The sequence below is a fragment of the Haliotis rufescens genome, unplaced genomic scaffold, assembly GCF_023055435.1.
Source record: "Haliotis rufescens isolate VD_foot unplaced genomic scaffold, xgHalRufe1.0.p SCAF_7, whole genome shotgun sequence".
Lineage (NCBI taxonomy): Eukaryota > Metazoa > Mollusca > Gastropoda > Lepetellida > Haliotidae > Haliotis > Haliotis rufescens.
The window spans coordinates 42,746,267-42,761,594 of NW_025964361.1; the positions used below are offsets into that span (position 1 = coordinate 42,746,267).

Below are 15,328 nucleotides of genomic sequence, written 5' to 3' on the forward strand. Positions count from 1 at the left end.
ACGTTAAGTCGGCACACTAGAGGACATTCGATGAATTTCAGTCAGGTTGATTTTACGCGGGAAACGCTTTGATGCCACTATTACTAGGTTTTTCGCAGTTAACTAAATTTGTGTAGAATTTGGATTGTGATTTGTCCTCAACAAGAAACACAAACATAACAGGGAGGCAAGAGAGATGTTGTCGACAGTGGACAGTATTAAACAAATATCATGGAAATCTTGACTGATGAAATAAAATATGAAATAAATATGATGCAATGCCATTTCACATTCGAATCGGTTGAAATAATACTCAATAAGTCGTTAATTGAATATATACTTATTGGATACGGTTTTATCTGAATGTCTCCTTTATGATTATGTTACTATTTGGAATAGGTTATCCAGCATAGCCTACCATGGAGTGAGGGATTAATATTACGAAAATGTCATAAGACTAAAAGCCATTTATCAACAATTCCAATCTTGAAGTCGTATCATTTATTATATATCCGAAACCATTACAATGACGAACATATTAGTATACACAGGTGGAATCACAATAACATGTTTACTTTTATTCTCTCTATCAACAGAATGGAAATTGATAGAAACTGTCAATATTTTTAATAAGAATCGGTACATAATCTTTATCCCTTGGTAGGGTGGACTAACAACCAAACCAAAGGAGCATGGTCTGAAGAGAGACTGCTTAAGTTCACAGATGAACAAAAGCAAATTATTTGTCACCGGGATCTATGATACTTTGTATCAACACTTGAATGAACCATAAGTAAACATTCCTAAGCCGCCACGTAACCCAAGCACAGGGGATTAATCCAGTATGAAGTTAAATGGCTTTCAAATTTGGCGTCATCGTTTCCCTCCATGGTAAGCCAGCAATCCCTACTGGCCCTTAAGGGCATATCACTTGTCACATCGAGTTGAAGGGGACTGGTATCTGATTGTTGAAAGGTGGGCCTCAAATTAGTCCTGCTTGATAAAATTCAGATGAAATGGACCAAAATAGAGTAGTTATCACAATTTAAATTATTTTGTTGCCTGGTGTCAGGTAATTTGTCTTTGGGAACAATTGGAGTTTGCTCATCACAACGTGTCATTTTACAGGGGTCCAATTGAGCCAAATGGGGAGGATGACCCAATGGTATTATTCAACACTGATATATACTCCAGGCTATGAGAGAACTGACAAATAACTACCATTGATTGAGGAATCGTGAAAGAAATGGAAAAGGCTGATTAGGCGCAATTAAAGGAAGCAATATGTGAAGTGGTAGAGGATGAAACGAGAGAAAATAGAGTAAGGAGTAAAGATGCCTAGGATCTCATTTTACTGCTGGTTCCTTTCTTGCCTGGCTATTAGCGCTTTCCAAATCTATTAAATCATTTGATGATTTAGAAACTCACTCTCACTGTTAATGCATTATAAATTGCTATTTAAGTTCTGCCCTGTCATCCGACAGAGTGATAAGGCAACAGAGGAACATAAAGAAAGATTCATTCTGACAACTATTGTTAATATCTTTAAGTGAGCTTTTATGCAACATTAGCAATATTCAAGCAATATCACAGCAGGGGACACCAACATTGCACTGCACATAGAGTACATGAAGAAAAGAACCCTGATCTTAAGTGACAGCAGTAAACACTTTACCCACTAGGCTACTCCATCACCACTGTATTCTAGACTAATAGATATAATAAAGAAAGCTATATATCATTCACAAACTATGGTTAATAACTACTTATTAGGAACATAGTAAATGTATACTTACAGCCAAGGTTTTCTGGTCTATTGATGAGTACGATGTCATATTTTTGAATGTTGCAAAAGATGCTCCCGTGACTGCTGTGGTATCCATTGCATGGGAGTCGTCAACAGTAAAACTAAGTTCTCGTTTAATCTTCCTTTTCAGTTTATCTATTTCATTTTCATATGGTTTATTTGGTGAAACTCCTGTTTCCATGGTTTCAACATTGTCCACAGTGTAAGCAGCTTGGGTCTGCATCTTCTCCTTCAATGTCTGTCGACGTTCTTTGTCAATTTTCTTGATAATGCAAATTGTTATGATGACAGCTACACATAGCACGGAGGTGACACACACTAATGTTATTACAATGGCAATATATTGGTGTGCATCATTATCAATAATAAACGGAAGAGAGCTGTTTGATGCAGTTATGATGATATTGAGATTAGCATAAGACGTCAACTGAGGTTCGCCTGAATCATGAGCAGCTACAACAAGTTTGTATGTACCAGCGTCTGTTGAATGCATTTCTTTTGCGATATACATCTCCCCAGAATGTAGATTTAAGAAGAAGAGTTCCTTGTCATTGCCCTGTTCAATTGTATAGGTCAGTTTAGCGTTGTCTTCGGTGTCGTTGTCGAAAGCTTGGACGACAAGAATAATACTTCCGACAGCTCGGTGGTAAGGGACATACACAGTGTTGTTGATGTCACTTGGAAACACGACAATCGGAGTATTATCATTCCAGTCCTTAATGAATACTGTCACATTAGCTTTGTCTTTAAACTGTGAATTATTCGGGTCGCTTACGACAACACCAAAGTCAAATCTGACATGATCTTCTCGGTCAAGTCTCTTTTTGTTTCTAATTATTCCAGTGTTGCCATCAATGGAGAAATATTTGGAAACATTGGATCTTTGAGAAAAGGAAAAGGAGAAATTTTGGTCGACATCACGATCTGTGGCGTTCAATTTGCCAATGACAGAATTGGCATGTTGGCTCTCCGACACATAAAAACGGAAATGGGGTAATGTGAACCGTGGAGGTTTGTCGTTGTCATCATCAATGAACACACTGAGAACTGCTGTAGATGATAAGCGACTGTCCTTCGCATCTTCAGCCTTCACAGTTATTGTAAATGATGGCATCGATTCACGATCATAGATCTTTGCGGCACGGACCTCTCCTGATCTTGAATCTAGGTTTACCAAGTCCCTCGGATCACTTATGATGGAATAAAGAACTTCATTGTTGCCTGGGCCGTCTGGATCAGTTGCAGTCAAAATGGTGACAATATCACTGTAGCGGTTATTTTCCCTTATGTGGGCATTTATTCTGTCACTGTTGAAAGAGGGCGGATTGTCATTAACGTCCTTCACCTTTACTGTGAATGAAGATGAATTTTTACGAGGAACAATTCCACCATCTTCACATGTGATATTTACAGTATGAGTTGGGGATTCTTCATAATCCAGCGACCTATTCAGTAAAATTTTGTAGTAGTCAAAATCTGAAAACTTTTGAAGGACAAAATGATTGTCATGGATTTGACAAGACACTTTGCCATTATCACCACTATCAGCATCAAAAACAGATACATGAGCTATGAAAGTACCACGTTCTGTGTCTTCAGAAATATCCTTGCTACTGGGGGGCATATTGATAATAATTTGTGGGGCATTATCATCAACATCTGCGATGTGAACAGTGACTGTAGCCTGTGAAGATCGGGATGGGTTTCCAAGATCACTCACTTCAACTCGAAAACGATATTCTTTTTCTTCTTCGTAATCTAAGTTTTTCTTAGGGGAAAGTTCACCACTGTCTTTATCAATTGTAAAAACAGTTTTAACATTTTCGCTTGTGCGGTCACTGAATTTGTAAGCTAGTTGCCCATTTTCATCAGAATCAGGATCAGTAGCGGTGAGAATTAGGATGACTGTACGCATTGGTGTATCCTCAGGTACAGTGACATTGAACTCCTCTTTCACAAACAGTGGTCGATTGTCATTAACATCGGAAACCACCACATTGATAGTCACAGATCCTGACCTTTGTGGATAGCCACCATCTTTGGCAACCACTGCCATGCTGAAAGAACTCCGTGTTTCACGATCCAGAGACTGTTTAACTACAAGTCCAAGGTCTGCTGGACCATACGAGTTTTCAATTACTTTGAGTCCAAACATGCCATCGCTTGGGATGAGTTCGTAAGACTCAACGGAATTGTTATCACCAGTGTCCAGGTCCACAGCACCACTGGTAAGCAACTCTTGATTCACAGCCACAGACTCCGGCACAGTCAGCGTCACCACATTTTTGGGGAAAGTCGGAGCATTATCGTTGATATCGAGTAAATTGATATTGACACGAATAATTGTCTTCAAATCAGGAGTTTCTGTGTTGCTTTTGACCATGTAAACTTCCACATCGATGCTGAGAGTGCACAACTTCTTGCCACGGCATTCGTCTTCTCGGTCCAAACGCTCAGTTGTTCTTATGGTACTGGATGATGCATCAATACTAAACTTTTTAGCAACCTTGCTAGCTTGTGTGAATAAAGAATATCTCAAAAGTTGGAAATCTGAAGGGCTGTAGGAGGTATACAACTTACTATCCCTTGCAATATTTCCAACAAATGTACCTGGATTTTGCTCCTCTTGAAGGTCATAGTTCAATGTCAACTCTTTACAAAACACAGTCTGAATCAAAGTCACATGGACCAAAATATAACACCACAAAAAACCCATCTTAAAAAATTGAAGTGGTACTTTCTCCAGAGTATTATGACCTTTCACTTCCACTCAGTAATTATGTCTATCCACAGGCTTAATAACTCCTTTCAACTCCACATTTTCTTCTTAGCAAACTCTGCTAGTAGTGTCGTCTGCTACAACCAGTGTTCTGCTACAAGTGTTGTCTGCTGGTGTCTTAAGCCGTCTGCTTTGCTGTCCAACACTAGGGGGAGGCTACATGTGGGCTGGTCTGCAAACATAAAGATACAACTGTCAACAACAGGTCTCACTGTTGACTATCCTGACATGGAGATACATTTTCACGTCTGCCGTAAGGCGAACTCGTTGCTAATGAAGCTAGCAGGTTCATCGATTCCTAAAATGCTCACCTGCAAAAAAGACATATCTATAAAACACACTTGGGTATCCCTTTCACTTGTAACTGGAAACCTGGCAAGAAATAATGGCTATTAAAAATTAACCAACCTGCCCTGACAGCAAGTTTTTAACAGTCTTTCTTTCATATATGATACACTGCTCTGCCAGTTCAGTGCAGGGATTGCTCAATTTACTTTAAAAATACATTAATCTCATTTGTATAGGTGACAGAAAGTACAAAAGATTTAAACACAGAAAAATCATACAATACTCAGTGTAAATTTGACCCACATAAAGTTGTTTTCATACCAGAATGTGTTTTGTAATCCATTTATACTGACCTGATATTATTATCGGGGTAATCATTTTAAATACAAAGACTGACTGAATTCAGAACTAAAATTTTATTTACTTTGTTGTAACACCAAAATTGTATAAATATTATTCATGGATATTCATGTATTAGATGCAAACTTCGTGTCTACTTACTGAGTTACATTGGTGCTAGAGTCTTAAAGTCCAGTGCCTCCTATGAACTAACTTAACACATGGAAGGTCATGTACTATATGTTATCTCCCTATAGCTGTTCCCACTGACCAATGGTAGCCCAGGCTGTCAATTTAACACACCTCTGGTCAGTGAGAATGGCACAAGCCTCTATTGATATGGTAATAGGCTGGTCAGTGAGGATTGGACAATAGCCCATTCAAACCACTGGTCACCGATAATCTCATTGTCAACTTCACAAACACATTAGCCATCAAAAGTGCATTAACAAAACGTAGCATTTCTCTGCCTTTAAAATCCTTCATTACATTTCACTTGGGGTTAAGACACCCCGTCTCCCCTCCTGTTTGTGTGCATTAAAAGGTAATTGTGAGACAATCAGGAGAAATTCATACACCTTGTTCTTCCTACCTGTCAAGAACTAATGCCTCAAGATTGATGAAGGGGAGAATTACCCTCATGTAACATTGCCTGCTTATTTTACCTTTTCAGAGGATTAAATTTGACAGGTATTACCTGAAACCTGATGCAGGAAGCTGAAGGGGAGATAAGAGTTAGATGTACAGGTACCTGTTTTTACTTTCTCATCAGCTACACAAGGTGATAGTGCATGGCCATTAAAATTATGTCACAACAGGTGTAACAAACCTAGACAGATCTTGTCATCAGTTACATATCATATGCCACTAGTTCTCCCATTCAGTCATCAATGCAATGTATTGCTTGCTGTTTAATGCTAACTCAGCATATATTTTGTAAGTGATGTATCAGGCTAGGGTTATGATTGTGTATGGTTTTATTCCGCTTTCAGTAATATTCCGAAATGGCTTTACACATTGTACCCATGAGGGGAATCAAACCTGGGTTACCCACTAGGTTACCTTTTTATTGGAAAATCTGCCCAAATTGTACAAATAACATTGCAGGAAGCTTTAAATACAATCAGTTTTTTTTACAAATAAGCTCCATCGGCGGTCTCATTATGTAAATCATCTGGTACATCCTCTTAAAGTTTATCAGCTATTTTCCTCCCAAATTGCAAAAAAATGTAATCTAATATTAAGGAAACTATTTACCAACAGGAACTCATCCTCATATAAATGAAGCCTTGATAATCTTCTACAACTAGCTGACCTTGAACTCAAACCAACAAGCCAGGACATATTTCACACAATTCTGCACTTATTTTCCACACTAATGTAAGAAATACCTTGAGACGAGACAGTTTCAAGTTCATTCCCTGAGGTGAACAGTTGACGAAGCGAGACAATTTTCAGCATCATTAGCCAAGTGTCTTCATATGTAATTATCGTCTAATTAAGACTCCACTGACTATCGACTTTCCCATCTCCCGCAAACAGGATCAGTAAAACCATGGCAATTGACCCAATCAGCCCTTCAGAAGACAGGCCGCAATGTTTTACACTAGAGTGGAGTAACTCTTCACTACAAAGTGTTACATTTTCCCTCACTGTTAGCATTCAAATTGGTACTGACCAGTCTTCACTGGGGGCACAGCAGTCCCTGAGTTCCATAATAGCTACTGGGCTCTACCACCAATTATCTCACATCTCTGTATAAATTCACAACAACAATCAACCTAGACTCCCAGCCTCTTTCCTAACCCTAGGCTAGGTTAACCAGTAATAGACACAAAAGTTATCTCATGATTTCAATTAATTTGAGTCAGGGTCTGTTCCCTGATTGAGACCCCTAAGGCAAGGGATGTACACCACATGGAGATGGGGAAAGATAGTGATTAAAGGGGACAGCCCCCTTACAACGATCTACATAATCTCCAAATCTGACTTACCCCTGACCACCTCCACACAATACCTACTTATGGAAGTGTTATGGGGTAGATGGAACCAGGATCTTTTGGGTTGGGGGTCTTTGTATTCAACACCTGATAAATTGTACCTTCCATTTTCTCAACACTGAAGAAGATTTAGCTAGTTGTTAAAGGATCAGTTTTAAAGAATTTGAAAACAAAAAGTATTGGTTCACACTTTAGTTTGACACCTGTGGCATTTGGAACCAAGTGTGAAAATGATAGTTGTGAGATGTCCACAATAATCACATAAACACTGCATATTATACTGCAACTGTAGCAATAAAAAATGGATATGGACACATCTGTCAAGTGCAATCCGGTTTCTCCTTGATTATCCAGCGTTTTAGATCTTTATGTTCGATAAATTCGCCATTTCGCATTCGCCACCATACCATCGTTCAGAAGTGACGTCATCATCTACATCACACCTATCACTAATCTAGCAGAGAATTTCTTTCACTCGTGAGAGTAGTTGGATTTGAATGTTATCTTTAGTATTATTGTTATTTGAATTGGGCTCCAAAAGTATCTTTGGTTGCAAATGAGTCCAGGGTATTTAACCTAATAGAATGGGGATAAAACACCCTGGATAACTGAAGATGCTTTCAGTTCAGATACAAATTTACCTACTTCTGGTTTTTCAATTCATACCAGGTTTGTCTGGTCCAAATTCAATTATCTATGAACTGACACTATATACATTGTAGTTGTAAAAATGAGGCATTAATCCTGTAGAACAAATGACTAAGAGGTAAAGACCTGAGGTTATATGCTTCAAACAGTAGTTCACCTACATCACTGTTAGTCAGAGGTATTAAAGCCAAAATGACAAAGAATATACAAGCTTACCACTTTTTTTTAAATCCATACATATAGCAAATCTGGGATTCAAACCCACAATCTGCAGATCCTACAGGTAAGGGATATAACTCTCCACAGCATGTTCTGATCGCTGGGTCACCAATGATCCCCATCATACATGAATACTTTTAACCATAAATATGAGGGTACAATTTTTTTTACTATCCTCACTCCTATCATATAAATAACTTTTGGATAGTTTTAAATTGTCTCATTTATGTAGAAATACAGAAGCATTGGCCATTGTGATCAGACACTTCTGGAGCTATTAACATAATCTAATACAGGACTGATAACGTCGAGGCATATTTTATATCTTTAGTAAATATCACTTGACTTGTGACCCCAGGTTTTGAAGAAAGATACTCTTAAAGCCTCCTTGTATCCTACATAAGGGTATCTGGTATCTTGAAGTTTTATTACATTACACCATATCATGGACACCATTATCTTGTTGATTCTGTTGACATACTCGACTGTAAATGATGTGACGTTTTTATCTCCTGCATAACTCGCGTACCAGACACTGTACTATGCTGCAGAAGAACAATCTACACATTCCTGTAACGAGTTTCACAGGTAAGATAAATAATCTGCACAAGGACAGGTAGATTTGATTAATGTCTTTGGAAAGGTGTTGAAAGTTGAGAAGAACTTTGAGAAATTGTAACACTATATTTTCTTTGTGATGCCAAGTAAATAATAAAATCAGTTTAATTTGTCATGGTGAAATTAAATTCCATCAGCCTAACTAGTTGTTAACAACACAGAAATGGATGCCCCTGTTTCCACCAAGAACTGAAGGTAATGAAAGATTGTTCATAACATCTAGCAATAAGTAAGCAATGAATTTCTAATATTGAACTTTATTAAATTACTTCTGAATATAAGTACAGAATCCTCAATGAAATGTACAATATAATCTATCTACATTTAATGATTAGAAATGATTGAAGTATCTAAATTTCTCAAGAACATCATCTCTCTCTAATTGAAACCAGCTCCACAAACACAATCTCAATTCTCAAACCTTAAAACAACAACGAAGATGTTCATTATCATTTAGAAGAAAGAATAGAACTAAATCCATTAGCAGAAAATATCAAGTACCTCTTGCAAAGGAAATCAAACCTGATAATGACAATATGACTACATTAGTAGGCGCTAGGGATTTGAAAGTATTTCTATGGACAGGGTGAAAGTAAATTTGCCTGAATGTATTGGGTTACTTCAAGCATTCTTGGGGGCAAATTCTTCTGGGATAATGCAGCACAAATCTTTATTTGTTGTGGTCAGAGGACACTTGATCATTCTTCACCACATAAGGGCACCTGCGTGGTTGTACGAAGACTAACACCTCTCTTGACTGGTTTCAAAACAGTTCAAGAGAACAGTGAGCACTCAGTCTAGAACCTGAATGTCTTTCAAAAACAGCCTAACTGCTTCTTCTGGAATACTTAACAATTAATTATATTTAGCCCATGTAGTGACTTTTACAGTTTTGAAGTTACAATTAAACCTAAAGCTGTTTGTCCAATTGGCCGATTCCAGTTGCATTGAGATAGCTCATAATTTAATGCAGCAGCAAACCACTTCATTGAAACACAAAATACCTCCAAGTTCAAACATCTCACAAATATTATCAACTACACACATGAATGATTGTCTATTCAACATACACTGTATATGGCAATTTAGATTTATGACTGTCAACAATTACGCCTGAAAAAGCCCCAACTAGATTAATCGACTGATAATATTGTTCCACAAAGGTGGTGTCTGTGTAACATGTCAACGCTTGTGCCTCATGAATTTTGGCAAGAGATCAGGTATACGTTTCTAAAGAGTCGAATAGTGTTACATCAAATGTATAATGATAATGGGTTCCATTTGATTAACCCCTAGGAAGTCGGACATTATCAAGTGGTAGGGTTACCTGCAGGCTGTACAGGGTACTTTGGCAATGTCTCTGGATCGCATTGCACCCCTAGCTTCTGTTAACAGGCTCAAGTCAAGTAAAAAGCAGAGCTGGGCCACAGACGAGAATAATTTGAAAAAAAAATGTTGTTTTTTATTTTGGGGGGATGGGTAAATAATTTTGGGGGGGGGAAATAATAGTGTTCAGATAATTTTGACCACCCTTTCACTTATGACTTTTTTAAGGGTCATAACAAAAAAAAGAAAAGAAAGTCAAATACATTATGTACCTACCTCCTGAATATTTTTGGGGCAGACCTACATTTTATTTTACTTTGAATAACCCATTGTTAATATTGATTTAATCTGGAAGTAATATGTCTAAGGGATGATTTTTTTATATATTTAGAACAGACAAATGAGAAAGACTTAAGAATGAGGTTTGCCCGTATACACTCACAAAGATCATACTTTCTTCAATCACAGTCCATTTCATGTTAAAACTGGTCAGGAAATACTCTAAGTAGCATTGACTTAAAAGCCGGATATCAAAGTATCTACTACAATTAGAAATCAGTGAAAATCAATTTTAAAGACCTTTAATGAAGATGTTAAGAACTTTAAGTGGAGGGGACATATGGCCATATTAGGGACATCAAAGACAACTCCAGCATTCTTCTGGTCTAAACCTGTTGTCTAATTTGGAAGGCTTTTAGCTTCCCTACTTATAAACCCCTGCAGGGATATCATAGAGGGACCTCTGTAGGCTTTAACAATGGACAGGTGAGAAAATCTCGTCAGCACAGGTGAGCTAAAGACTTCACAAAGGTGAATTAATGAACAGGATAAGGAAAATGAGGAAGAGGGTGTGAAGTGTTAACAGAGTCATCAAATGAAGACAGTTTGGTTGTCATTTTATGAGGTCTTTATATAAAACATTTTACCTACAGAAAACTAATAAGATTCCCAAATATATACTTTTACATGTTCAAAGTTCAAATATGATTTGTATTCTGTTTGTTGACAAATAATGTTTTCAACACACAATCTAAATACTAGGATGTCGTAACAAATTTATACTATTGTAAATACTAAGATATTGTAACAATTTTATACTATTGTAAATACTAAGATATTGTAACAAATTTATACTATTGTAAATACTAAGATATTGTAACAAATTTATACTATTGTAAATACTAAGATATTGTAACAATTTTATACAATTGTAAACTACTTATCATGGCACAATTCTTTAATTGAATGCCTAACTAAACAAGGCAATGTTTTGAAAAGCTAAGGGGCTTTCAAACCAATCCAAGTCAATAACGATCTATAAGCCATAACCAAAATAACATATATAAATGCAAAATATCAACAAACAAGCAAAACATGAACTGCTCCACAAATACTTTTCATATCCTCATCAATAGAATTTCCTGTTATTCCTGCGACCCACAGGATGAAAATACCCCAGGGATGTACTTTTGTACAATGAAACCAACAAACTCCTACTACAAACAGCTCTGCTAGCTTCTAATGAGCTAAAAGTCCACACAAAGTGGATCAAAATACTACCTAATGTTCACCGGCTTGTAAAAGATCCAGGTTTCGTGCGAGTACTATATGTGCAGTGTGCCCTCAGCAATTGCTGATGGCAATGTTTGAGATTAACAGAGCCTCAAAGGTGATGAAAATGAACTTCTAAAGAAGAGCAACAGTTGCGGCGAAAAACCTTGTCTATAGAATTCAGAGATTTATCTCACCTTTCCTGAATACATGGATTTGCTCGACTTCTTTCATCAGCCTACCATGGGGTCCATTGCTAGTTTAATGGTTGCCTTTGTTCACAAACAAGACCTATAAAAACAAATTCATCTGTCTTGTTTTGCAGCCACCTGTCCATTGTTGGCTTACTTGTTTGATGTCTTGATATTGGGCTAATTAAATCACAACATCGTTAAATTAGAACTGGTTACAGGCAATTAACATACACTTGCTACTTACATACTTACTAGCGTACACATTGTGTGACAACACATCATCTATTATCACCCACATAAGCAACCATCTGTCACGACAGAGCCATGGAATATTCATATCACTATTAACATCTAGATATAATGTGACTCACTCAATGATGTCAGACAAGATGGAATAAATGATGAAATTGGGACTTTATGATCAGATAAAAGATTAATGGTATAAACAACCTTTTGGATTCAGCTGAACTGCAACTTCTGATGATTGAAGTATTAGAATACAAGAGCATTGTAACAGACAGTTGTTGCAACCATTAGACTCTGATGGCATCCCAACTTTCAAAAATGATGGCAGGTGAAGAATTATGTAAATACAATGCATCAAACAGCTCACCTTGGCAGTATTGAACGATGCTATCTTCAACCATTGAGGTCAATATGGATCCAGAAAGGATGATATACAGTATATAACCCAAATACGACTCACACCCTCCATAGTCTGTCTATCCCTTCCAGACACTACTGGGGATACGCATGTATACACACCAGCTAGCTGGTCAATACAAGCCTGTAACAGTGTCTATACCCTCCCTGCAATATATCCGTATAACATCCGGTGAATAAAGGATAGAGGCTGGAACATACGCTTGTATACACACATCTCTGTGAATGCTGTATGACATGCTTGTAGGCACATCACACAAACCCCCAGTGTTGAGCAGGGGTGACATTGGATATTCACTGACAGACAGGAGTCTAGTACCTACACTTAGACTAAATGGCTGGAATGACATGGGCACACATTATGAAACTTAATACTCCCAACAACCTTGAACACTTCTAAAGAGAACAACAGACACATAGAATAATATCCAATACAAACAGACAGCCCATATTTAATTAATCATAACATGATATAATGTTTATTTACACTGTTACAGGTACAGGAGATTGAACTCAAGTTTCAACAGAAAGAGACATAACTACATGTTGAGATAACCAGAACAGGTGTTGAATGTTTTGCTTCTTTGTGATATGTATAAGCTACAATGTTACAGCAAGTTTAGACACCTTGAGGTGATACAGTATATATTAGTAATATCAGCTAGCAATCTATGAAATACGAGTCATAGGTGTCACATGGGGTCCAAAAAATCTGTCTATGCTGTCTTTTAGTCGTGACCCATCTTCCAGGAGTAACCACCATGAACACATAATTACCAGCTTTTTCACAAAAGCACAAAAAATACCTCACCCATTAAATAGAGTACTTGAGTAACAGTGGGTGACTTGTTTAATGTCGCTTTTAACAGTATTCCAGTTATAACACTGTGTCAGCCTAATGTGGGAGGAAAACCTGAGAAACTTAAAATTGTTAATGTCACTGTTGAGTTTAGCTTCAGATCCAGTTTATTCTCTAAACACTGCTTCATTGCAAAAGTAGACTTAAAAAGGCTGAAATCATGTGTTTATATCAAAGTAGATGTAACAGATACATAAACATTTAAAAAATAATGAGTTCTTTTTACCAATTTTATGCAAACTATTCATGATCTGCTCCCATGGTAAAGATGGGGTATGGTGGCAACAACATTGAATGTTTTAGCAGACATTTTATATTATGAATATAGTTTTTAATTACATCCGTATGCACAGATGTGGAATATTGTCATTGAAAGTGACCTAGTTCATTGTGCGTTCTGCCCATGTACCATGAAGGCCATTATTAGATACACAATTAACCATATGTCTCAAACTGGTGTATACCTGTACAATATTTGCCGTGACACGTGGGTGTGACTGCAGAGGCAATATAGAAGCATTCAAACAGATCAACAATTATGTATTCTAGTTCAATTTGACATCCTTGAAATACTCTAAAAATTTCATGTACAGAAAGAATTCTAGTCTGTTATTAAAAATATTGCAAACCATTCTTCAACTACCATGTTTGTATCAAAAGAAACAAATTATTAAAAAAGTTTCACTTATTCCAGTCCGTACCAAATTTTAGAACTTTTGGGATTATTTAAATCAAATTTCCTAATTAGGTAAACAACCGCTACCTAAATCATCTCAACCAAGTTTTACACAAGATTTTATGGGGTGAAGGAGATCTTTATCACAATGGATATAACAGTAACTAGTATCTATGGAGCGAAGACTTGGAACATAATTAGAAACAAACCAAATTCATACATCTATCACTGTTCAACGAAAATGAAATGCACACTCAAATTATTGTAACAATTGCATGTCTTGTTTATCAAAATTGATTCACAAATAAACACTCTATAGTTAGGCTAAACATCATGTAAAGTCCTCTAAACACTTCATTACAGCCCTGTTGTAAGATAAGTACTTTGACAATGTGTTTACTTACTCTGATTCCGAAGCCTAACATTGCCAGTTTCTGTTCATCCAAACGTCAAGATGTGAGCAAGTACTCCACTTTATGCTAGCACACACACACTACTATAACAGAAGCAGTATAGATCCACAAGGCTCTATCTTCTCGAGGGCACTGTGTACCTACAGGTAACCATAGATTTCCTATATATGATCCAGGTAGGTGTGAATACCCTGATTAACATGTAGGTACAGGTACATCAACACCTAATTAGTTCCCAACCGGATTAGCCCTCCTGTCAATGTTTATGCAGCTATTCCACAGAAGCCTGTGGTCGTGCTGTCCTCACGTAATTATGCATGAGGCAACATGTGGCATAATGCTTCCAATTCGTCAATACTTCATTTTATTGATAAATGGACTAAACTTGATAACTTAACCCCAACAAACGTGCACAGTCGGAGGTTCCATAGTATTTTCTTTGCATCTGTCTCAAAATACGAATATCCCATGGGATACTTTGATGTTAACATTATTCTTTTTGATATTTTCATGTTTTCAATTGTGAACAAAAGCGTGACATTTGTCAATGGTGCAACAGCTTGTTCAGAATTAGTGGTACTTGTCGCAGTTAGCATTATTATGAGGACTTAAATGAGCAAATAGGAAACACATGGGTCTTAACAAGAGCGTTTAACAAAAGAAAAGGATATTGATTCATACTGACTTTGTGGATCTTAATATATTTCTTTATGGCATATTTAGATAGCGATGCATGCACAATTTCTCATTGTGAAGGTATTACTAAAGCTGGTTGATGAAAGAAGTCGATGGCTCAGCCGGAAAATTCAGTGCAGGAGAAAAATCCACAATTTATTTGTCTGCTAAAACTCATTATATTTACCATTATCCCTGTTTACGAGAACTGAAATGGAAATTTATGGAGTTGAAGAACAGTTTCTTGGAATAAAAGCTCGAAAGGCATCTAAGTACATAGACTTCTTGGAGCAG

General features: G+C 37.0%; 1 protein-coding gene across 9 annotated transcripts in view; it reads right to left on the reverse strand.

Moving 5' to 3' along the window:
• The window catches only part of LOC124132669 (protocadherin-9-like), a 117,379-nt gene that overhangs the window by 9,019 nt on the left and 93,032 nt on the right, over positions 1 to 15,328 (reverse strand). For 7 of the 9 annotated variants that reach the window (XM_046496705.2, XM_046496702.2, XM_046496708.2 and 4 more), the window contains one exon: positions 1,776 to 4,737. In XM_046496705.2, the coding sequence (XP_046352661.2) occupies positions 1,776 to 4,502 (2,727 nt within the window). In that variant the 5' untranslated portion in view covers positions 4,503 to 4,737. Of the gene's footprint in view, positions 1 to 1,775; positions 4,738 to 12,361; positions 12,521 to 14,350; positions 14,613 to 15,328 lie in introns of those variants that run through there. The other 2 variants (XM_046496707.2, XM_046496704.2) reach the window with 2 other exon arrangements.